The sequence below is a fragment of the Scyliorhinus canicula genome, chromosome 2, assembly GCF_902713615.1.
Source record: "Scyliorhinus canicula chromosome 2, sScyCan1.1, whole genome shotgun sequence".
Taxonomy (NCBI): domain Eukaryota; kingdom Metazoa; phylum Chordata; class Chondrichthyes; order Carcharhiniformes; family Scyliorhinidae; genus Scyliorhinus; species Scyliorhinus canicula.
In genome coordinates this window covers 23,055,588-23,078,473 of record NC_052147.1, presented here as the reverse complement: position 1 = coordinate 23,078,473, position 22,886 = coordinate 23,055,588, and the positions used below count along the sequence as shown (strand labels likewise).

At 47.2% G+C, this 22,886-nt stretch overlaps 1 protein-coding gene across 1 annotated transcript in view; it reads right to left on the bottom strand.

Moving 5' to 3' along the window:
* The window catches only part of si:dkey-288a3.2 (protein phosphatase 1 regulatory subunit 37), a 300,610-nt gene that overhangs the window by 160,408 nt on the left and 117,316 nt on the right, over nt 1-22,886 (bottom strand). Inside the window, exons 8-10 of the mRNA XM_038821518.1 lie at nt 22,403-22,553; nt 21,584-21,739; nt 19,496-19,608 (exon numbers count right to left, since the gene is read on the bottom strand). Coding sequence (XP_038677446.1) covers nt 19,496-19,608; nt 21,584-21,739; nt 22,403-22,553 — 420 coding nt within the window. The remainder of the gene's footprint in view (nt 1-19,495; nt 19,609-21,583; nt 21,740-22,402; nt 22,554-22,886) is intronic.

The following is a 22,886-nucleotide window of genomic DNA, read 5'->3' as shown; positions in this document are numbered from 1 at the left end:
AACCTGCACGTCTTTGAACTGTGGGAGGAAACCGGAGCACCCGGAGGAAACCCATGCAGACACGGGGAGAACGTGCAGACTCCGCACAGACAGTGACCCAGCAGGGAATCAAACCTGGGACCCTAGCGCTGTGAAGCCACAATGCTATTCACTGTGCTACCGTGCTGCCCATTCGACTTCCCAACATGTTTCTTCTGAAAGAGGAACTGCCGGTTAAGGTTGCTGACGTTGATGGTATCCAAATCCATCACCTCGATGTCCCTGAATCTGGCCAGGACCAGGACCAGATGATCTCGCACTACAAAACACACGAGGCATCAACACTTTGCCTCTTTCCACTGGTGACAACTGTAGTGATAGTCAGGGTGTATATATCTGATAGCACCTTATACATGTTGCTCAGAGCTAGTCTGGTCTAGTTAGTTATAGTAAGCACGCTTAGATTAGTAGAGTGTCAAACCCACAGCGAACTGTGTGCACTGCTTAACAAGTTCAATAAAGCATATTGAACTAACATCAAAGTTTGTAGTCTACTTTCAAGTACAACTGCATCCAGTTGCAGTCCGTGTTATCCCAGAGTGATTAACACGACAGGTTTCTCCTCGGCCTGATGGGAGGCCGGGTCTTCAGTATGTTTGGCAATCCCCTGCACGTGGGATACTACCTCCAGCCTGTGTCAACATTGCTGCCGCCTTCTCCAGCACCTTCTCCGCCCTATTGATCGCCCATCCCTAGTTGCACTCATCACCAAGTCAGAAGTCTGTAGGTGCATGCCCTGTTCTGGTTAGCTTCAGCACATAATGCAGCACTGAGAGAATGTTACCCAGGGGATGTTGTCTATGTTTGTTTCTCACTTTCATTATCTCAGGGAGAGAGAGTGGGAATCGCCGCAGATTTGTTTCGTTAAAAACCTCCCAATTTTCAGGGCTTGCTTTATGAGGTGCATTGCATTCTATTCTGATCCAGCCACACATTCAGTCATGGCCTTGTCTAATGCATCATCCATGTTATGATGCTCAAATATGCAAAGAGGTCAATTCCAGAAGCTTTGGTAGGGTTAACTATTGCTAGCTTACAGTGGAACAGTCTCCTTCCTTCACCCCAGAGAAACGTCCGTCAATCTGCCTCATGCAGCATAATAGTAACCTGTGCGGCTTCGTCAAGCTTCCAAAACTTCAAAGTGTAATTTTGTTTCCTTTGTAGTTACAGAAATTGAGCTAATTGTTCACAATCGTAATAATAGGAACAAATTCACCATTCATCACATCCAGATTAGTAACAGCACACTCCACTGACCAGCTAAAACAAGTGTAGACAATGGCAGAGACAGGTCACATGTATTTATCATACATTCTATTTTTTCATGAATGGAACGATCTGCCCGGACTGTCTGCAGAACAATACTTTTCACTGTACCTCCATACACAGGACAATAAATATAAATCTGGGAATACTCGAAGAATTGAAACAATCAAGATGCTGAAAGCAAGCCCTGAAAATTGTGAGCTGCGTTTGGAAATCTGCTGTGATTCTAAGGCGCCTGAGAAAATGACCTGAGAGGCAAAGGCAGACAAGAACCTCCCCCCACTGCCCCGGGTTAAGGAGACACCAGAAGAGAACGGCATGCATTTTAAAGATGTGCACAGCTGACTTAAGGATCAAATGGCCTAGAAAATGGAAAATTCACACCACGTAAGTTCGCGACTGTTTGCGGGGGGGGGTGGGGTGGGGGGAAGGGGGGGGCAGGGGTGGCGGGGACTGGGGGGGGAATTCGGCCAGATGCACAGAGCTGCCGCTGTCGAGCTGGTGCACAGTACCCCACCAGTTAGTCTATTTCATATTTTATTGTATTTTATGTTGGGGTGTGCCCTTCTCTTCTAAATATGTGCATATATATATAGATATATGTTTCTTATTCTGCGCACATAACGGTAATTATACCTTGTGCAAAAACCCAATAAAAACATTTATTAAAAAAAAAGAAAATGGAAAATTCTGGTGGAACAGAGGGAGCTGCTCACTTGAATAACAAGCACAGGGTAAACCTGATCAGAGCTGAGGAACAGCATAAGCAAACCGTCTGGCAATAAGTATTTCAGTTTTCCAAAGCTGGTAGCATTGTAGCCTCTGAGCCAGAAGATCCAGGCCAGGGAGTTTGAACGTATTATGCAGGAGTGTTTATTACCAGGAGGTGTCATCCTACAGGTGAAATGTTAAACAAAGTTGCTGATGATTTAATTCAGGTCAATGTTTAAAATCAAACAATGGGGCGCTGCTCTGACTGAAAATAACAAGCAAATATTATGAATCAGTAATTCACCTCAGTGCTGTCTGACGTGTATTTTGTAAGGTTTGTTCGACACTCAGGTAGAAGAGCATCCACATTTACTATTACTAGCGTATGCAGTGAAGACTGAAAGAAAAATTATATTCTCATTCTTATTTTAATTCGGAGTAAATAGCAAGGAAAATTAGAGGAATCGAATCGATGGACAGAATTCTCCTTTAGAGAGACCAAGGGCGCGATCTAATGGAAAGGTTTTGAAGTGTCATTCCAGGCGGATTTGTCTCCGGGTTTCTCCCCGCCTCTGTCAGCAAATCCTAACCACGGCAATCTCACCACATTCGGACCCTGGGGAATTTCTCTCTGGGCTGATCCACTGTTAGAATTTTTTTCATTACTAGTTAACTGAACTTGCTGGTCAGACCAGCTCCTCAGAGATCGGGCCACCATTTTGAAAGGGTGCCCCAATATCTAAGTGAGCTGGAAGGTCCCCAACAGCCCCTACCCATGGGAGTCACCCTCTCCACACATGGGCATTATCCCACACACCCCCAAGTGGGACACTCCGCGATGGGGTTGCTAAGGGTCCCCCTTTTCAGGCCTTCCCACACCTTCTTTTCCGGGGCCCCCCCCTTTCAGGACCCCGACACTGTTGTTCCGGAGCAATTCAGGACATGCTAATGGGTCAGCGCTCTGCCCACGTGAAACTAGTGCAATTCTCATTCGCTCCAGCATTGGACTCACTGGTACCGGCATTTGTGCTGGAGAGATTGACAGGCTGGAGCTGCTTATAAACAATCCCCTCCCCACACACTCTCATTCCAGCCAAGAAGATGGCACTGAGACGAGCAACCCTGAGGTTCACAGGTGCAGAGCTCAAATGGATGCTTTTGCAGCAGAGGAGAGGCGGGACATGCTCGTCCCTAGGGTGCTCAGGAGACTATCATACGCTGACAGTAACTGGGCCTGGATGGAGGTGGTGGCAAGCGCCATGGGTCTCACCAGCTGCTCGTGTTTACAATGTTGCAAATAGATGAATGACCTCCTTAGGTCAGCTCGGGTGAGTCACCATCATTGTGCCCCTTGCATCACTTCCATCCCTCATTCTTCATACCAACACCTCCCCCCCACCCCCCACCTTGCAGGATTGCCTTCAGACGAGGCCAACCGGTCAGGGGTACCCCGCCCTCAGCCACAACCCCAGCACACCCCGGAGGACCATCCGGTGACGCCACCGACCTTTCGGCACTGCGCTCACCTGCACCTCCACCAAGCCAGAGGCTGTCACCTCAGTTGGTCAAATTAGTGAAGAGCCACTTGGGAAACTTTCTGGTGCACTCATCACATGGTGGAGGTGGAGGTAGGAACTCCCAAGGGAGTGGGCAGCCAGAGGGCTCCCCAATCCCAGGAATTAGCTGTAGTCCAGACATGCATTGCACTGCTGGAAATATTGATCCCATCACTGGTGGAGATGGAGATGTGCGACCCAGGGTCTACAGGAGGGGGCCTCAGCAACTTTCCAAGGCCTGCAGGTACAGTTTGAGGAGTGAAAATGCCTTCAGGTGCAGGAGATCATGCCGACAATACAAGCCACCCTAGCCAACACGGAACGGTTGGCATCTGCGGAGGAAGGCTTGGGGCACACAGTGCAGTCGATGGCTGAAGCTCAGGACAGGGGAGCCCAGTCACAGGCAGACATGTACCAGGCCCACATGGACATTGCTGTGGTGCTTCAAAGCTTGGCCCAGTCACAAAGGGTCATGGCAGAAAACGTCAAGAGCATTGGCTGACCTGGACCAGTCACAGAGAGGCTGAGGGGCATTGCCAAGCTGCAGAGGGACACAGTGTTGGAGGATGGTACAGGGCAGGGACCCCAGGACAATCTGACATTCCACCTAGTGTCATCATCGGAGGTGCAGGGAATGGGGCCAGAGGAGTGAAGGTGCCTAGTAGGACAGCTTACGCAGTGAGTGACCCATCAGAGCTCAACAGCCCCATTACTGCACCACCTTCCACCAACCACACCCCCACTTCCCGTGAGAAGGAATGGCCAGCAGACATGCACAGATTAACCGGGCGGACATTGGAATGTGATCCTGAAGGCAGAAGTTGGTCTTTGTCACACAATGAGGAGCACCTGAGCTTATCTCACAGCGAGTCATCATCATTCTCCGTCCCATGGACAAGACCCGCTGAGACTGCCAACCCAGAGCCCACGCCTGGTAGTGATGTTGGTAGAATCCTCGGAGGGGAGTGGGGGAGCTGGTGTCTTGGGTTGACGGAGGAGGGACGGGGGAGGATGTGAGGGCCTATGGGAGAGTATGGAGGGGTGGGACATGGTGGCTGAGCTGCCTGTGGACAGGCCTCTCACAGTCAGTGAATCTGGAAGTGACGAGGTTGTTGCATGTATGGCGGCCCTGGTGCACATTTGGACGGCTTCCTGTGCCTGCTCGGGTCCCATGCCCTGGTCCTCCTGACCATCATCCCCATCCTCCTCATCGGATGAGGCCTGGAGTTCTTTCTCCTCCTTCTGCACCATGTCCCTCCTTCGATGCGTGATGTTGTGCAGGATGCAGCAGGCCACCACAATGTATAAGACCCTTCTAGAGCTATAGTAGAGAGCCCCGCCAGAGCGATCCAGGCATCTGAACCACATTGTCAGGACGCTGATGAACCGCTCAATGAAGCTCCAGGTTGTTCCATGGCCATTGTGATAGCGATCCTCCGCCTCGGTCTGGGACCTCAGGACAGGTGTCATTAGCCAAGACTTCAATGGATCACCCTGGTCACCCAAGAGTGAACTCCTCACCCGAGAGAGCACCTCGAAGGTGATGGGAACCGACAAATGCACCAGAATGTAGTTGACGTGTACACTGCTTGCGTGTCAGGCGCAGACATGCATGATGTGGAGCTGGTGGTCACACTGCAACTGCACGTTCAAGAAGTGGAAGCCCTTTATGTTGATGAAGGACACTCCCTCATGAGCTGGTGCTCGTAGGGGTACATGTGTCCCATCGATCAACCCCTGGACCTGGGGCATGCCAGCGATGGCAGCGAATCCCACTGCCCGGGCATCCTGGTGGGCTTGGACCAGACTGAAGATTATGTCATCCGCTGCTTGGGCATTTGGGCATCCCTTACGGCATGGATACACCTATGTGCCAATGTCTGAGATATCGCAGACAGGACGCTACTCGACACCTAGAAAGACCCCGAGTCAAAGAGGTTCAGGGCGACCATCACTTTGACAGGCACCATGAGTGGCATTTCAATTCCACATTCCCCCACACCTCCCCACCCCTCAGCCATCCCCCAATATGTTGCCTACCACACTGCGCCTCTGACCCCATCAGTGAGCATCACTGGGGAGTCTCTATCCTCACCCCCCGTCCCGCACCAACAGGGGTACCACATCCCGTGTCAGCGGTGGGCTCTGAGGCCCCTGTCTTGTCTCCCCAGTGAGGTCTACTCTGGGTGTCCTTATTGGGTGGGCCGTGTGTTAACCCACCAGCAGGGTGGCCCCTGGATGTGTGGTGGAGAGAGTCATAGTGTGCCACCAATTGCCTCCATGCTCAGAGGATTGTGTGCAGGCAGGTCCGACAGTTGGACGTTGAGTGAGGGGGGGGGGGGGGGGGGGGGCATCTGCTGGGGACTTATGTGATGTGAGGCTTGGGTGTGACAACCTGTCCTGAGGCAGAATGGATGGGAGCATTGACACAGTGGGCAGGCAGGGCTGGAGAAAGCTGGCAGCGCATGTGTCCTTTGCTATTGCCCCGCTTCCCCTGCAGTGGGGCTGAGCTTCTGATGAGCTCACTGAGGAGTGGCAGCACCTGGCGTTCCACTGATTGAGCTTGAGCCTCAGTGGGGCGGAGTATCACGGAGGTGCACAGGAGTGGGGGAGACTCTCCCGTACTGGGTTCGGCTGAGGGGAAGGTTGGGGATTGTTTTGGGAGTCTCAGAGATCGGGACGCCATTTAGAAATGGTGTTGCATAGAATAACGATCTGTTTCTCGGCACGACGAGTGTAGGGAAACACACGGCTACATGCACTCAAGAGTGGACTTTCTTCCCTTTTGGGCGCCCACTGTCTAATAAACTAGAAGCTGCACCATACACAGGACCACATTCTAACTCATACAAAATCCATCCATTTGCACAGGATTAAAATCAGGCCCACAAATGTATTATTCTGCTGCTGAGGCTGTCCTTTGAAGGTAACAGGCAATAATTGCTGTTAACTTAGACATAGACATAGAATTTACAGTGCAGAAGGATGCCATTCGGCCCATCGAGTCTGCACCGGCTCTATGAAAGAGCACCCTACCCAAGCCCACACCTCCACTCTATGCCCATAACCCAGTAACCCCACCCAACATTAAGGGCAATTTGGAACGCTAAGGGCAATTTAGCATAGCCAATCCACCTAACCTGCACATCTTTGGACTGTGGGAGGAAACCGGAGCACCCGGAGGAAACCCACGCACACACGGGGAGGACGTGCAGACTCCGCACAGACAGTAAACCAAGCCAGGAATCAAACCTGGGACCCTGGAGCTGTGAAGCAATTGTGCGAACCACCATGCTACTGTGCTGTTAAAAATAATTAAGATCATTCAGAGCTCGATCACTATTTTGAGGCTTCAGGTCAGAATGCTGGCTCTATCTGGCTCTTCATTAATTATCGGCAAGACCAAGTAAGAAGCTGCAGATATTCTGGAACAGCATTTTTCTGTTCGGTGTACAGCCTGAAGTGCTTGTTCTAAATTCAGGCAGAAGCTGCTCACAACTTGTGGCAAATAAGAGACGAAAATCTCTCAGAAGGCTTCCATTAAAGTAATAATGTGCCATATTCTGGCTGCTGGAAAACAAATGTTTCATTCCCTTTTGCTCGTTATTTGACTTATTTGTTAAACAAATTCTCATAAAGTCTTAATTGAGCACATCTGGTGCATGTGATCGTCATTTGCAGAGTGCTGTAAGTGTGCTAATTATACAAACAGAGAAAACACAGCAGTGCAAACTTGAATATTAGTAAATGTCACCCGGGAGACCTTTCATTTGAACTTGTACATTGAAGTACACCTGTGAAGACACTGAAGTGAGGACTTCTTTCATTCAGACAAGTGCATAAACCAGGGTGCTCAGCAGTTGTGAAATGGACACCAAGATAGCTGTGTTAAAGTGGGCGGCACGATGGCACAGTGGTTAGCACTGCTGACTCATAGCTCCAGAGACCCGGGTTCAATTCCGGCTTCGGGTGACTGTCTGTGTCAAGTTTACACTTTCTCCCCGTGTCTACGTGGGTTTCCTCCAGGTGCTCCGGTTTCCTCCCACCGTCCAAAGATGTGCAGGTTAAGTGGATTGGCCAAGATACAAAAATTGCCCCCTTTTGTCCAAAATGTTAGGAGGGGTTACGAGATTATGGGGAGAGGGTTGAGGTGTGGGCTTAACTAGGGAGCTATTTCCGAGGATCGGTGTAGATGCGATGGGCTGAATGACCTCCTTCTGCACTGCGAATTCTATGAAAGATAACATCACAGTCTTTTTCCAAGTCCTCAGGAAAATAATAATAATCATTATTAGTGTCACAAGTAGGCTTACATTAACACTGCACTGAAGTTACTGTGAAAATCCCCTAGTCGCCACTCTTTGGCGCCTGTTCGGGTACACAGAGGGAGAATTCAGAATGTCCAATTCCCCTAACAGCATGTCTTTCGGGACTTGTGGGAGGAAATCGGAGCAGCCGGAGGGAACCCACGCAGACACGGGGAGAACATGCAGACTCCACACAGACAGTGACCCAAGCTCGGAATCGAACCCAGGACCCTGGCACCGTGAAGCAACAGTGCTAAACCACTGGGCCACCGTGCTGCCCTATGATGGGGGTGGTGGGGGAGGAAGATAGGGGGCGGGGTGGGGGGGTGCCTGGTGTTGGGTGGACAGATTCAGCTCAGGCGGGAGAAGAATGAGATCAAGGTTGGAGCTCTGCTTTCTTTCCTTTAAGATATCTTAAAGATAAATGCAGTCAAATCATAAGACAAAGAAGTGGAAAAATGGACAACTCCTTGTAAAATAAATGTGCACACATACTCTGAGCATTTGAACGTTATTAGATGTTCTAGCCTCCCATTTTCATTGCAAGCCTCCCACATGTCCCAGTGCCTTTATACATTCCAGCATCTTTCTTCACTAAATACTCAGGCAACGGCGAAGGGAAGTAAGTAAAAACCCTTAGGGTCAAAGGAGTAAATGTTTATGTTTGATTTTAAAAGAGAGGTCAGTAAGTTTCAATACTTCCACTGGCTAAGTTGTACTATAAGTCTGATATCCTGCAGCTCCAGCTGCATTACATCAGTTAACAGGAGGGAAAGTAAGAGAGTTTTCATGGGATTTTTACCTGTGGTTACTATTATGGGCCGGGGTTTAGAGAACCCCAAAATATATCATGGAGTTCATCTGACCCACAACTTTAAATAGATTTTGGTTATGGGGAGCACAGGGGCCCATTTTACAGGTGTGGTGCAACAGAGAGCTAAAGTACGTTTAAAACAAAACAATGTTTAGTCTATGAATCCAGTTAACATTTTATAACACACAGTAAACATCTTATCAACTACAAACACTGATACTTTCCCAAATAAAATATTCTATAGGCAACCCTTAATAACTTCCTAAACAACATCCATAAGTTTAATCCTTATTAAAATAAAGACAGCAGGTTTAAATGCTCTACAGAAACAGATATTACTTTGAAATCGCCAATGGTCTGGAGACATTCCTTAGCTTGAAGAGAGAGAGAACATTACACAGCTGCTTGCTTTGAATGCAGCTATCCACCTCTGAAAACGAAACCAAAAACACACTGCAGCTGCCAGCTCTAAAACGAAAGTGAAAGACAGACAGCCAAGCTCCACCCACACACTGACATTACTGCAGCTATTTGATAAACGTCCATTTCTTAAAGGTATATCCACCTGACATTACGAAGCTAAAGTTTACCACATAAATGTGTGTATAAAAACAGAATCACGGAATGGTTACAGCACAGAAGGAAGTCATTTGGGTAATCACGTCGGTGTGAGTCTCTGAAAGAGCAATTCACCCAGTGCCCATCTCCTCCACATCGCCCTGCACATTAATCCTTTTCAGAAGATAATACAATGCTCTCTTTCTCTCTCTCTCAATCACAGCAGTGTTATCCATAATCACTGTTGACACCTCTCCCCTATTCTTCCGTTCCTGTCTTTCTTAAACTCCTTTGTCCAGGGATATTTAATACCCAATTCTGCACCTCTTTGAGCCATAGGCTTCTGTTATCCGAAACATCATGGCCAGGACTCTCCATTGCAAGTCCGCTCCACTACCGCTGCGAGAGAGGACAGAGAGTTTGGCACTCAGCTGAATCTCCCATTCCCTGCAGAGGGACTGGAGAATCCCGCTGCTGTGAACGGACGGACAATCCTGCCCCATATTCCCATGGAGTATTCTACGCCTGTGACTCGCCAATCTAATTCACCGCACTCCACACATTCACAACGTGCACAATAACCTAATTTAGACTTTATTTACTTTCTCTCTTGCTCTGAACCCACCGTACAACTTATTCTTTTCTACTCCCATCTTCCCTGCCTCTCCTATTATTCTGTGCACTGCGTATTGGAGGTCGCCTGGGATATTCCTGTCGACTTCTAGATTCCCAATGCGATAGGGCCAGCTCAACTGCCTGGTGGTGGGCACCCTCTGGCCAGCTGTTGTGCCAATGCTTCTGGTGGGCTTACCAGCTCTCCTTGCCCACCCGGCGGGGCAAAGGCTGTAGAGGAATTCTGCCCACACCTCCTGAGTGAAATACGACAGAGCCGTGTGATAATAATAATCTTTATTAGTGTCACAAGTAAACTCACAGTAACACTGCAATGACGTTACTGTGAAAATCGCCTAGTCGCCACACTGACAGTGACCCAAGCCGGGAATTGAACCCGGGTGTCTGGCGCTCTGAAGCAATAGTGCTAACCACTGTGCTACCATGCCGCCCATTGCTGTTACCAAAGTCATTCAATCTGTACACACAAGTATTAAAAGAATTAGATGTACGTTCGTGGGGTAAAATTTGGAGGCAAAAAGATAATAAACTTGTGGTATGCTGATGACACAGTGCAACTTGCGGAATCAGAAGAGGTCCTAGAAGGTATTGTAGATCAAGTAAAATCTAGAAGTTTAGCATATGGATTGTACACTAAAAAGACAAAAACAACAGTAGTTAGTAGGAATAGTAGTTAGTCGCATTTTAGTCCAGTACAAGGGTGTTCCATTGCTCTCTCCCTTTGTTAGCAGTGTAATAAAGATAAAGTTCTGTAAACCACAAGAATATAGATTGGAATTAAGAGTGACAATTTATGTTGTAATATGCCTTTAAGGGATAGCAGCATGCGATCACTTTAAGGGAAGTGGGTCATGCGATCAGCCTCGGTTTCAGTTCAGCTTGGAGCAGAGCACTGAGGCACAGCTCTGCAGCTCGAATGACTTCAAGCTTTCTGCCCATATTTACCTGTTCACATGTAACGAAAATGAATAAATGAACCCACAACATGTTTGCACAATCTCTTCTGAGTGATTGGTGCAAAAACAGGACCTATGAGAACCCAGGATCTCAATCCAGTTCCCAGGCCATTCATTACCTTCCCAGGAATGTATAGGAAACACCCATGGAATTGCAGGGCTCCACGCTCTTCCACTAATAGATATACTTTGCAGTGTAAAAGAGATGAAGTTCTGGGAGCCACTAAAATATAGATCAGGATTAAGAGTGGCAATTTCTATTAAACAAATGGAGGTCCATATTTGGACTCCTGGGTCTTTCTAATTATACTTTGGAGCAAGTTAGTTCCAATGAGACTGCTGCTCAATTTGTCAACTCATCTGGTCATTCATCTGCAGAACCACAGAGAGGCCACTCAGCCCATTATGTCTGTGCATTTTGCAACAGAAACTCATACTTAATCCCATAATCATGCTTCCTCTCCTGTGAGCCCATATCATCTACTTCAACTGTTTATCTATTTTCTCTTGAAAATGCAACGGTGTCTCAATCATCTGTTTTTCATGGCGTGTTCCAACAACTCTGCGTAAAGCGCTTCCTCCCAACACCTTTCTATCTTCTCTGAGTGATGATTTAAACTGTTCCCAAACAGAGGAAAGGTTGTCTTGCCCTGAAATGGAGTGAATGCAAATAGAAGCTGCCTGGAGTCCAAAGATGTGCGGGTTAGGTGGATTGGCCATGCTAAATTGCCCGTAGTGTAAGGTTAATGGGGGGATTGTTGGGTTACGGGTATACGGGTTACGTGGGTTTAAATAGGGTGATCATTGCTCGGCACAACATCGAGGGCCGAAGGGCCTGTTCTGTGCTGTACTGTTCTATTCTATTCTAAATGAGGGAACATCCAAGTTGATGCAAATGATACCCGATATAGTCAAAGGACGAGATTTCATGTGGTCTTGAACCAAACTTGCTCAACATATTCTTACAGAAATGCCACCTGGAAATCTGGACTCTGAATCCAAAGTGATATTTGTAGGAAACTATGACACTGGACTAGATATCACATGAGCTGCAGAATTAATTTTCCTTTCTTTTAAGGAAGGGAATCTGCTCTCCTTGCCTGGTCTAGGCTAGATGTGACTCCAGTTTCAAAGCAATGTGGTTGACTCGTAAAATGCCCTGTGAAATGGCCCCGCAAGCCACTCAGTACAAGGGCAATTAGGGATGGGTAATAAGCGCGACCCCCGGCCAGTGACACCCACTTCCCATCAAATAATTTCAAAAAGCATGTCAGATAGTAAACTGGATTTTTCTGCAGCAGCAAGTGAACTTAGTCCACATGTCAAGAATAACTCCGAAATAAAGTAATTCTGCAAAGCACTTTGAGATATTTTGACAATTCGGTGAAAGTGTGAAAGAAATGTACTTTTTTTTTTCTACTTCTCGATGTGCTCATGTGTAAGGAACTGATATTTTTCATTACCTTTTGACTTTATCAGACTTTTGCCTTTGTCACATTCTTATTGTTGTTAATAGCTTTCTAAATTTCACACATGTAGGCGAGTTATTAAGGTTAATATCAGTCTCGGAGCACAGAGAGATGAGCATGTTGGGGCGGGTCCATTCAGCCCCTATTAAGATTGAAGAAACATTATTAGAAAAAAAATGATATGAAATAAATATATCCTTGCTTTAAAAAAAGGATTCTTTAATAATACGAAGAGCCTTGTCTGGGTTTTGCACTAGAAGCAGGAGGCATAACTGTTTATAAGGATAATAAGTGCCTTGGTAACACTTTACAAGTGTCATCGTTTGAACTCAATTGACACTGCGAGCTAATTACAATAATCACAGCTTTAAGAATGTCTGCTTATCTCTCCTAATCACATAGTACAAGGTTGGCCTTTGACGCTTTTATATGAGGCATGTATTATTTAATCAAAATCTTCACAGGGAAATGGCACCCGCACGGAAGAGGGCTGCTCTTATTTTGTGTTTCTATGTGCAAGCCTTGCAATTTAATGTTAAAAAAAATCAGTACTGGGTCTTTAATCTGTCTCCCTTCCACCTTATGTATTGTCAGATTACATGGTCGTTTTTACCTTATCAATGAATATTTTTAGCCGGGGAGCGGATACTGTCAGAGATTCTGCATGAATGTCGAATAGCAGTAGGGGGTTCTTCCAATATATCGTTGATGAGTTACGTTCTGGCAGTGGCGATATCACCAAAATTACAGTACTTACTGCTTAATTGCATGAGGTCAGAACCAGAGACTTTATTTTTTGCAAACAAGCAGGTTGTGTGATTAATCAATCAGGCTGTTATAAATGGGCAGATCAAACTAGTATCTGCAATCTACAAAACTGGCATCGGAATATCGGTCTATATCCAATTATTCAGAAAGGAAATCCGACAGAATTAGTACAAATATTCGAAGAATGGGCACATTCTATTTGATTGCGCTTCATTATTCTTGTCTTTCTATAGATTTTGATCCCAGTTAGATTTGGAGTGAATTAGTGCTGAAACACACAAATAAGTAGGGCAGGAATAGAAGGGTGTTCAATAAAAGCTGGAGAATTTCATGAAAGGAAAATGCAGCTAACTATTTCAATCTTTCAGTGAAAATATAAATAAAACAATTTATTACTTTCAGAGATTTCATAGAAATCATAGATCATAGAAATCATAGAATTTACAGCGCAGAAGGAGGCCATTCAGCCCATCGAGTCTGCACCGGCTCTTGGAAAGAGCACCCTACTCAAGGTCAACAACTCCACCCTATCCCATAACCCAGTAACCCCACCCAACACTAAGGGCAATTTTGGACACTAAGGGGCAATTTATCATGGCCAATCCACCTAACCTGCACATCTTTGGACTGTGGGAGGAAACCGGAGCACCCAGAGGAAACCCACGCACACACGTTCAGAATTTCAGAATTTCAGAATGTATTGATAAGCAAATAATGAAAATTTCAGAATTTCAGAAGGGTAGCATGGTGGTTAGCATAAATGCTTCACAGCTCCAGGGTCCCAGGTTCGATTCCCGGCTGGGTCACTGTCTGTGTGGAGTCTGCACGTCCTCCCCCTGTGTGCGTGGGTTTCCTCCGGGTGCTCCGATTTCCTCCCACAGTCCAAAGATGTGCGGGTTAGGTGGATTGGCCATGCTAAATTGCCCGTAGTGTCCTAATAAAAGTAAGGTTAAGGGGGGGGGGTTGTTGGGTTACGGGTATAGGGTGGATACGTGGGTTTGAGTAGGGTGATCATGGCTCGACACAACATTGAGGGCCGTAGGGCCTGTTCTGTGCTGTACTGTTCTATGTATTGATAAGCAAATAATGAAAATTGATTACTGGGACTCCTCAGTTGCTGAATCAATGGCCCAAACATTGCCCTCAAGGTAATAGTGAGGCTAATGGCCATTATTCAAGTGAATATGCCACAGCAACGTCAGGTGAGGGCAACGTCAGGTTGGTTAGTAAACCTGAAAGTCAAGAGGTTGCTGGTGGAGATGCACCACTTCGCCGTTAGCTTCACGAAAATGGCACCCCGCCCTCTGTCCCCCATTCAAATGAATTGAGAGACGTGAAGTTCTTATACTTGCACAATAGATACAAAGTAAGCCTGCCACAGTAACTTAAGGTCAGGACTTTTTAAGTCTAAGTCTCCTTTTAACCATGTGTTAAATGTTAATTACTGCCTATTATCCTCTCTGGCATGGAAAATTAATGATTACAAGTCAAAGTACTTTCTGTCTCTTTCTCTCTCTCTTTTAAAATAACTGTCTTTTTCTCTTTTTCTTCAATCTGATTTGTTCGGAAGATACTTGAGACATGTTTGCTCAGATTTCAGCTGTCCCGGAAAGGTAACAACTGTTTCCAATTCTTATTTTCAGCAACATGTCAAATAAAATATCATGGAGATTAAACTGACAAAGGCAATTTTAATGAATGATGGATGCCATTCATTGACTTCATGAAGGCCAACCTTCTCTTTGTTTTAAAATTTAGAGTACCCAATTATTTTCTATTCCAATTAACGGGCAATTTAGCATGGCCAATCCACCTACACTGCAAATCTTTGGGTTGTGGGGGTGAAACCCACGCAGACACGGGGAGAATGTGCAAACTCCACACGGACAATGATCCAGGGCCAGGATCCAAGCCCGGGTCCTCAGCCCCGTAGGCAGCAGTGCTAACCACTGTGCTGTGTGCAGGCCCAAGGCCAACGTTCTCAACCTTCCCCCTTGTCTGAGGGGTGGAGATCCTCAGGTTAAACCATCACCAATCAGCATTCCCCTCAAAGGGGAAAGCAGCCTATGGTCATCTGGGACTATTGCGACTTTACCTTTTAGTTACAAGAATTGTGCAAATTTTAGATTTTCAAAGTAATTTGTGCCGCACTATCTACCTCGGTAAGGCTTGATGCAAGAAATAGGGAAGCTGAGATGAATGCTGTCAAAGTAAGGTCATCTTGCTACAAAGGTGATCAACTAGATATTAATGCAAAACAAAACCCTTCACATTATTTTTTAGTACTGAGCCTATCAGCAGCAAATGTGGGAGAGAAACAATCAGCGATTGGAGGCAGGTAACCATGGTCAGCGAAGAGTTTGGGCCCGGGGAAACAGTAAGCTAGGAAGCGGAGCCAGACAAACAGTAAGCTGGAGGGTGAGGCCAGTGGGAAGCAATTAACTGGAGAGCGGAATCCAGTGGTTGCAATGAGCCAGAGAGAGGATGAGTGAGAGAGAGAGGGAGTGAGAGAGAGGGTGGGGGGAGGGAGAGAGAGCAGGTGAGAGAGAGAGTGTGTGTGAGAGAGAGAGTGTGTGTGAGGGAGTGTGATTGAGACCTACCTACCTCCGTGCGGGCCCACTATGTGGCTCCGCCATGTTGGCGGCGCCCGCGCCGAGGTGGGCTGCCGTGCGCATGCGCGGACTCGCTTGCGGCCGCCGTACCCATGCGTGACCGCGCAGGCTGTACAGCAGGGCCCCGCCGGCAGCCAGAGCCACGGGACAAACGCCGGGAGCCTGCTAGCTCCCTGGAAAATGGAGAATCACCCCGGACTTTTGAGGAAAAAGTCCGGAGTGATTCTTGCCCGATTTTCAGCAGGTGTGGTGACTTAGTTCCCAAAAGGGAGAATCCCGCCCCTTATCTTTCTGAAATGTTCTCATTGGTCCTGTAAGGGTCCTTTACGATTATTCCCTTATTTTCCCTTTTATTGTGCCATTATCATTTTTGATCCATGGGCGATTAATGAACATGTAGCTTTAAGTCATGCAGCAGAGAAAATGAGGAAGTCAGGAGTTACAGGAGAGAACACTCTGCCACTCTGCTAGTTTGAACAGGAGCTTCAGATGTTTCAGCACCTGAGGGAAAGATGGGGTGGGGACTCAGTTTGATTGATTGGCTGGTGACCAATGAATTGGCCAAAACGCAGTATTCTGCCCAGTAACTGGTGGTGATTGGATCCTATCCCAGTGGGATGGTCCTCAGAGACCTGAGGGAGCAGTTGAGTCCTAAACACAGAAAGGCAAAGACCTGGGCGAAATTCTCCGACCCCACGCAGGGTTGGAGAATTGCCCGGGGCCGCCGAAAATCCCGCCCCCGCTGTGGCAGAAATTCTCCGCCACCCGGGAATTGGCAGGGGCGGGAATCGGGCCACGTCGAGCGGTGAGCCCCCTGCGCCGATTCTCCGGCCCGCGATGGGCCGAAGTCCCGCCGCTGGGAGACCTCTCCCGCCGCCGAGGTTTGAACCACCTCTGGTGGCGGTGGGATCGGTGACGCGAGCGGGCCCCCGGGGTCCTTGGGCGATCGGACCCTGGGGGGTGCCCCCACGGTGGCCAGGCCTGTGATCGGGGCCCACTGATCAGCCGGCGGGCCAGTGCCATGGGGGCACTCTTTCTCTTCCACCGCCGCTACGGCCTACACCATGGCAGAGGCGGAAGAGAATCCCCCAGCGCGCATGCGCCGGTGGTGACATCAGCGGCAGCTGCCACTGACGTCACCACCGGCGCATGCGCGAACCAGCAAAGGCCTTTCGGCCAGCCCCGGCGCCGGGCGGCGGTCGTCAAAGGCCGCTGGTGCCGGTTTTGGCGCCAGTCGGCGTGGTGCCAACCGCTCCGGCGCGGGCCTAGCCCCCAAAGCTGTGGAGAATTCCGCACCTTTGGGGAGGCCCGACACCAGAGTGGTTGGCGCCACTCCGCTATGCCGGGACCCCCTGCCCCGCCGGGTAGGGGAGAATCCCACCCCTGCTTTCTCACCCTCTCCAGAAAGGCTGTGAGTGCTGTGAAACTACCAAGACCAGAAGGAATCTACAGTAAAACCTCGAACTGAAAGCAAAGTTTGAATATAAGAACATAAGAACTAGGAGCAGGAGTAGGCCATCTGGCCCCTCGAGCCTGCTCCGCCATTCAATGAGATCATGGCTAATCTTTTGTGGACTCAGCTCCACTTTCCGGCCCGAACACCATAACCCTTAATCCCTTTATTCTTCAAAAAACTATCTATCTTTATCTTAAAAACAGTTAATGAAGGAGCCTCAACTGCTTCACTGGGCAAGGAATTCCATAGATTCACAACCCTTTGGGTGAAGAAGTTCTGATTAAACTCAGTCCAAAATCTACTTCCCCTTATTTTGAGGCTCTGCCCCCTAGTTCTGCTTTCACTCGCCAGTGGAAACAACCGGCCCGCATCTATCCTATCTATTCCCTTCATAATTTTATGTGTTTCTATAAAATCCACCCCGCATCCTTCAAAAGTCCAATGAGTACAGTCCCAGTCTACTCAACCTCTCCTTGTAATCCAACCCCTCAATTCTGGGATTAACCTAGTGAACCTCCTCTGCACAGCCTTTAGCACCAGTATGTCCTTTCTCAAGTAGGGAGACCAAAATGGAACACAATACTCCAGGTGTGGCCTCACTAACACCTTATACAATTGCAGCGTAACCTCCCTAGTCTTAAACACCATCCCTCTAGCAATGAAGGACAAAACTCCATTTGCCTTCTTCATCACCTTGAAGAGGAGTTAGGTGCTCGATTCAACCTTTTGAAAAAAAGGGCGCGAGCTATCAGCCACACTGCGCCCGACCAGCAGTGCGCCATGGTGCAACATAATCGGTAAATGACTGGAGATCATTCTCCTGGGATCCACCCGGCTTACCGCGCCTCGCAGGATCTAACACAATGTCACGAGACGTCGCACTGTGAAATCCACCCAATGTTGGCAGGAACACTTTTTGGCAAATCTGCATAATAGAGCGGGACAGCTAGTCTAACTTGAATATGCAGTTCCCTGAGTTAATCAAGATGTTGGGATCTATCCCCTTTGTTTTGAGACCTTGGGCAAGTGCCATTCAGTACTGGTCTCCACAAATGGGGACCAGACAAAATAGCACTCATGGAGGTTTCACAGGGGATTGGAGGGCTCCATGTGCATACCCTCTTAGCAGGCAGTGAGGCATCTTGACACTGCCAGCCTGGAACCTGGCAGTGCCAGCCTGGACCCTGGCAGTGCCTCCTGGGTGCAGCCTGCTACTGCCAAGGAGCACAGGTGGCACTGACAGCTGGCAGATGCACTGTCAGGGAGCCAGGTGGGCACTGCCAAAGTGCCAAGCTGGCATTTTCTGCGTTGCGGTAATCAGGCAGGCAGGGTGCCCTGCATGTGTGTGTGTGGGGGCAGTGAGAGAAGGAGTTGGGGATCCCTTTACAGTGAATTGGGGGCTCAAGAGATCGGGACAACATTTAAAAATGGTTTCCCGATATGTCCCTGCACTGAGGAGTTTCAGTGAGCGTGGCCCCTCAGTGCAGGAAACGGGACTAACTGGAGCCTCAGCCACGCATTCCCCACTGAGGCCCCATATCTAACCGGAGTCACGTTAAATAGGATTGTGTTTCTTGGCACTGCGAGTGCCGGGAAACACATAGCTAAAAGCGCTCGCTATGGGACATGGTTCCCATTTTGTTAAGTCGCGTGCAAAGACTCTTTTTCCCTTTTTCTGATTTTTGTACCCCTTTCTCCCCTCTGTGTTTGTCTGTCATGTGTGTGTGTGTATGTTTGTGTGTGTGTAGAGATTGGGAGAGGGGGCAATTTAAAGTGGAGGAGTTAGTTGTATTGGCTGCATATTTCATTATAGTTATTGTTAGAAATAAGCAGTAACTGTGTTTAAACTAACAAACATGGTGACTAATTATTGGGCAGCCAATGGCCAAAGACTTTGGGAATTTTTCTAAGAATTATTGGTTAATTCACCTGTGTTGTGACTTCGGATCAAGAGGGGCTGGATTCGACTGTGCACTAGCCCAGGGTGTTGAATAGCCCCTTGAGTGAAGATAATATGCAAATATGGCCCACCAAGGAATATTAGACAAGCCTATTCTGAGACATTCAAAGAAAGAATGGTTTCCTAATATGGCATATTTAATTTAAAAGGGAATAGCAGCCACCAGCTTAGCTTCACTATATACCGTCACTGTTTGCCCTTAGATGCCTTGTCACATTTCCTTTTGCCATGAGAACAAATACATATGTACTGCATCAGGAAAATGTGTTCAGTTTAAGTTAATCCTGAGACATAAACTCAAAATTCGAAACTTCACCAATAAACCGATGTACCAAATATTGGCTATATACATGCATAACATCACCATTATTGTTAGGCTGGTTAACTTACTAGAATGGCAGATAGGTGACTCATCCCTCGATGTGTCAGTTTGTTGTTCCAAAGTATAAGTGTTTTCAGTCCTTGCTTTTGTTTTCTAAGGCCTTCACAGATATCTTGCAGTCCTGGGAACAGATTCGGCTAGTGAACACTCATAATTGACTTGTGAACTTTGTGTTGTTTGCATACCTTGCACGACATGCTCTGACTCAGTATTGAATGACGGTGAAATTTTAGTATGTGGATGCACAAAGGGAAGAGCTTATGAGGGAGATATTTCTACAATTTAGAGGGACCGACCAGTGAAACGGCCTGATCAGCCACCCTTCAAGAAGCACTTTGTTTAATTCACATTTGCTGTAGGTGCTCGCAACGAGCATTCAATTTTGCTATTCCTAGCTTCAAATTAGAGACTTTAAAAGATTCTGATGCAATTCAGGAGGAAAGCGGCAAAATACTGGCTGATCCACAGGTCACACCTGACCATGAGGGATCAACATCATGGGTATATATTCCTCCCAGTAGTTTTATACCAGCACGCTAACTATGGTGCAGTTAGTGAATGACAGAATTTCAGCCCATTGGAACAGACAAGTAGACACCGCATTAATGCACCAGGTGAAGAGATTAAATAACGACACGACAGGTTCGGGGGAAGGAATGCAGGAACCTTGGCTCGTTGGTAGCACTCACCACTGGCTCAAAAGGTTTGAGATTCAAGCCCCACTCCAGACACTTAAGCACATAATCTAGGCTGGCACTTCAGTACATTACTGAGAGTGTAGGATGTATGCCCTGCACATTCTGGGCAGCACGGTGGCACGGTGGTTAGCACTGCTGCCTCACGACGTCAGGGCCTTGGGTTTGATTCCGTCCTTGGGTCATTGTGTGTGTGGAGTTTGTACGTTCTCCCCCTGTCTGCGTGGGTTTCCTCCGGGTGCTCCGGTTTCCTCCCCCTGGTCCAAAGATGTGCAGGTTAGGCAGATTGGCCATGGCCATGCTAAATTGTCCATTACAGTCCAAAAGGTTACTTGGTTACAGGGATAGGGCGTGGAGTGGGCCTGGGCAGGGTGCTCTTTCAGATGGTCGGTGCAGACCTGATGGGTTGAATGGCCTGCTTCTGCCCTGTAGGGTTCCTATGTCCTGATCAACTGAACGAAGGTTCTATGATCGGAGACTTGCCGCAGCAGTGTTGAGTAAAAAGAAAGTTGCATTTGTATAGTGCCTTTCATAACCTCATGGAATCCAAAGAACTTTACAGCAAATGAAGTACTTTTGAAGTATAGTCACTTTTGTAATAGAGGAAAAATAACTGTTCATTTGCACACAGCAGACGCCCATAAACAGCCATGTGATAATGACCATATTGGTTTTTGGTTTTAGTGGCGTTGGTTGAGGGATAATTAATGGCCAGGACATCTGTGCTAACTCCCCCCTTCTTTCTCAAGATAGTGGCCTGGAATCTTTTGCATCCACCCGAGACAGCGAAAGGTTTAATGCCTCATCTGAAAGATATCTCCTCTGACAATGTGTCGCTCATTAACTGGAACATCAGCCTGGATCTTACTGCTCAGCTCTCAGGGACTTGATTCCTTGACCTTCTGCCTCAGAGGTGAGAGTGTAGCCGACTGAGCCACAACTGACCCGGTCAATCCCACGGCTCCTATTTTAGGGCCCAGTCAACTAAACAGAAATTAACTGAGGGATAAATTAAAAGGGGCCGTTCCTGAAAGCCAAAAGGAGTACAACCCAAAAAGAACAAAGAGAAACGGAAACTTAAAAACATCAAGTCAAAATGTGAAAACTGGGATCGATGAAACAGTCCGACCCCTGAGGTGCCCACCAAGCACAGAAGGCTCATTGGTCGTGTTCGTCCCACCAGAAGGCCACCCAATAAGACAAATGACCCCGAAAGAGGAAAGCGGGTCAGATTCAAAGCAAGTCAAAGTGAACAGAAGTTCCGTTCTGACAATCGACTGCCCGAAGCAAGTTAAATTCAACTGGTTAAGTTGGGTCTGAAGGAGAATTTGGAGAAGAGGCTATAGGGGATTCACTTATCAGTTGTTAAGATTTGTTTTACAGTGCCCCACTCCTGTTTACCTGTGTTTAAGATACAATTGTTTTTAAGATCTAACAATCTAATGGTACAGTTAGATTGCAGCAGCTCTCGCAGGTACATGGAGTCTTGAACGCTGTTCAGGTTATTGCCTGCCAAGTAAAGTTCCTGTAGCATTTGGTTCACATTCAAGGCAGAAACTGTAGGAAGTCAGATAGGAAACAACAGATTTAGTTGCACAAAATTAGCAAAATATGAAGACGATTTCTCAAAAAGTCTGGGCACAAATCTCTGGAGGTTTGGATAGCACAATGCATAATACAGTCGCATACAATTCCTTTCTGCATATTTCTAATGGAATCATTAACCCAAGGGTTAACAATTGCATTAAAATAACACAAATAATGTTTTGTGAGTATATTCGATGTGCTGGTGCGCTACTGGAATTAATTATACCTCTTAATGTTCAACTTATTCTTTTCATCTTGGATAGAAGTCATCTGTTTTTATTATTTGATTTGGTTTGATTTGAAGTTCCGAAAGATTGACATATCAATGATTAAAAATGCAAAACGTTAATCCAAATGATGTATGTTTGGTCCATTAATAATTTCTATGATATACCAACCCCACCTCAGCTTCCCCGCCCCAAAAAAGCTTCACAGCAAGAATTGGTTATTTTGACGTGCAGGTCATTGTCAAGCACTCCCGCATTAAAAGCTAATTCCATGAATAATCTGTTTAACCGGAGCCCCCACCCCAATGTCCAGGGAGCGCCCTCCTTCCGGCCTAATCAAAATGCCATCTTCCAACAGCAGCCCACCATTCCATCCTACAACGGCAAGACGAGATGAGAAACTCACCTAGCAGCATCAAAGGGCGACCGCTCATACTGGCATTATCCAAACGTAATACCCTCAGATGACTATTAAACTTCAAGCCTTGTGCTACAAAGCACGCACTGTTCTCCATTAAGGGGATGCCACAGGCCTCAAACTTCTGCAAACTGCTACTCTAAGGAAATAAATAAAAAAACAGCCAGTTTATTTAAGGCGACAAAATGGGCCGAAACCGACCTCAAACGCTTTTCCGCCGTCACATTTTATGCGTGGCCCCAATTGGCCTCAACTGCCAACTATGCATAATCAGGGAATCACGGCATACTGCCCACAATTTCACCACATGTTTGAAGACTTGGTGAGAAATCTTAGAAAGATGCAAGAAAGCATCTTTAGTCATTGAGTGAAGGTGGAGGAGGAAGGACTGAGAAGCAAGCCAAGTTCCCTCTCTTGTTGACTCAGCTAGAGAGGATGGTGAACCAGGAAGCCATAATTTGGAAGGTAACTC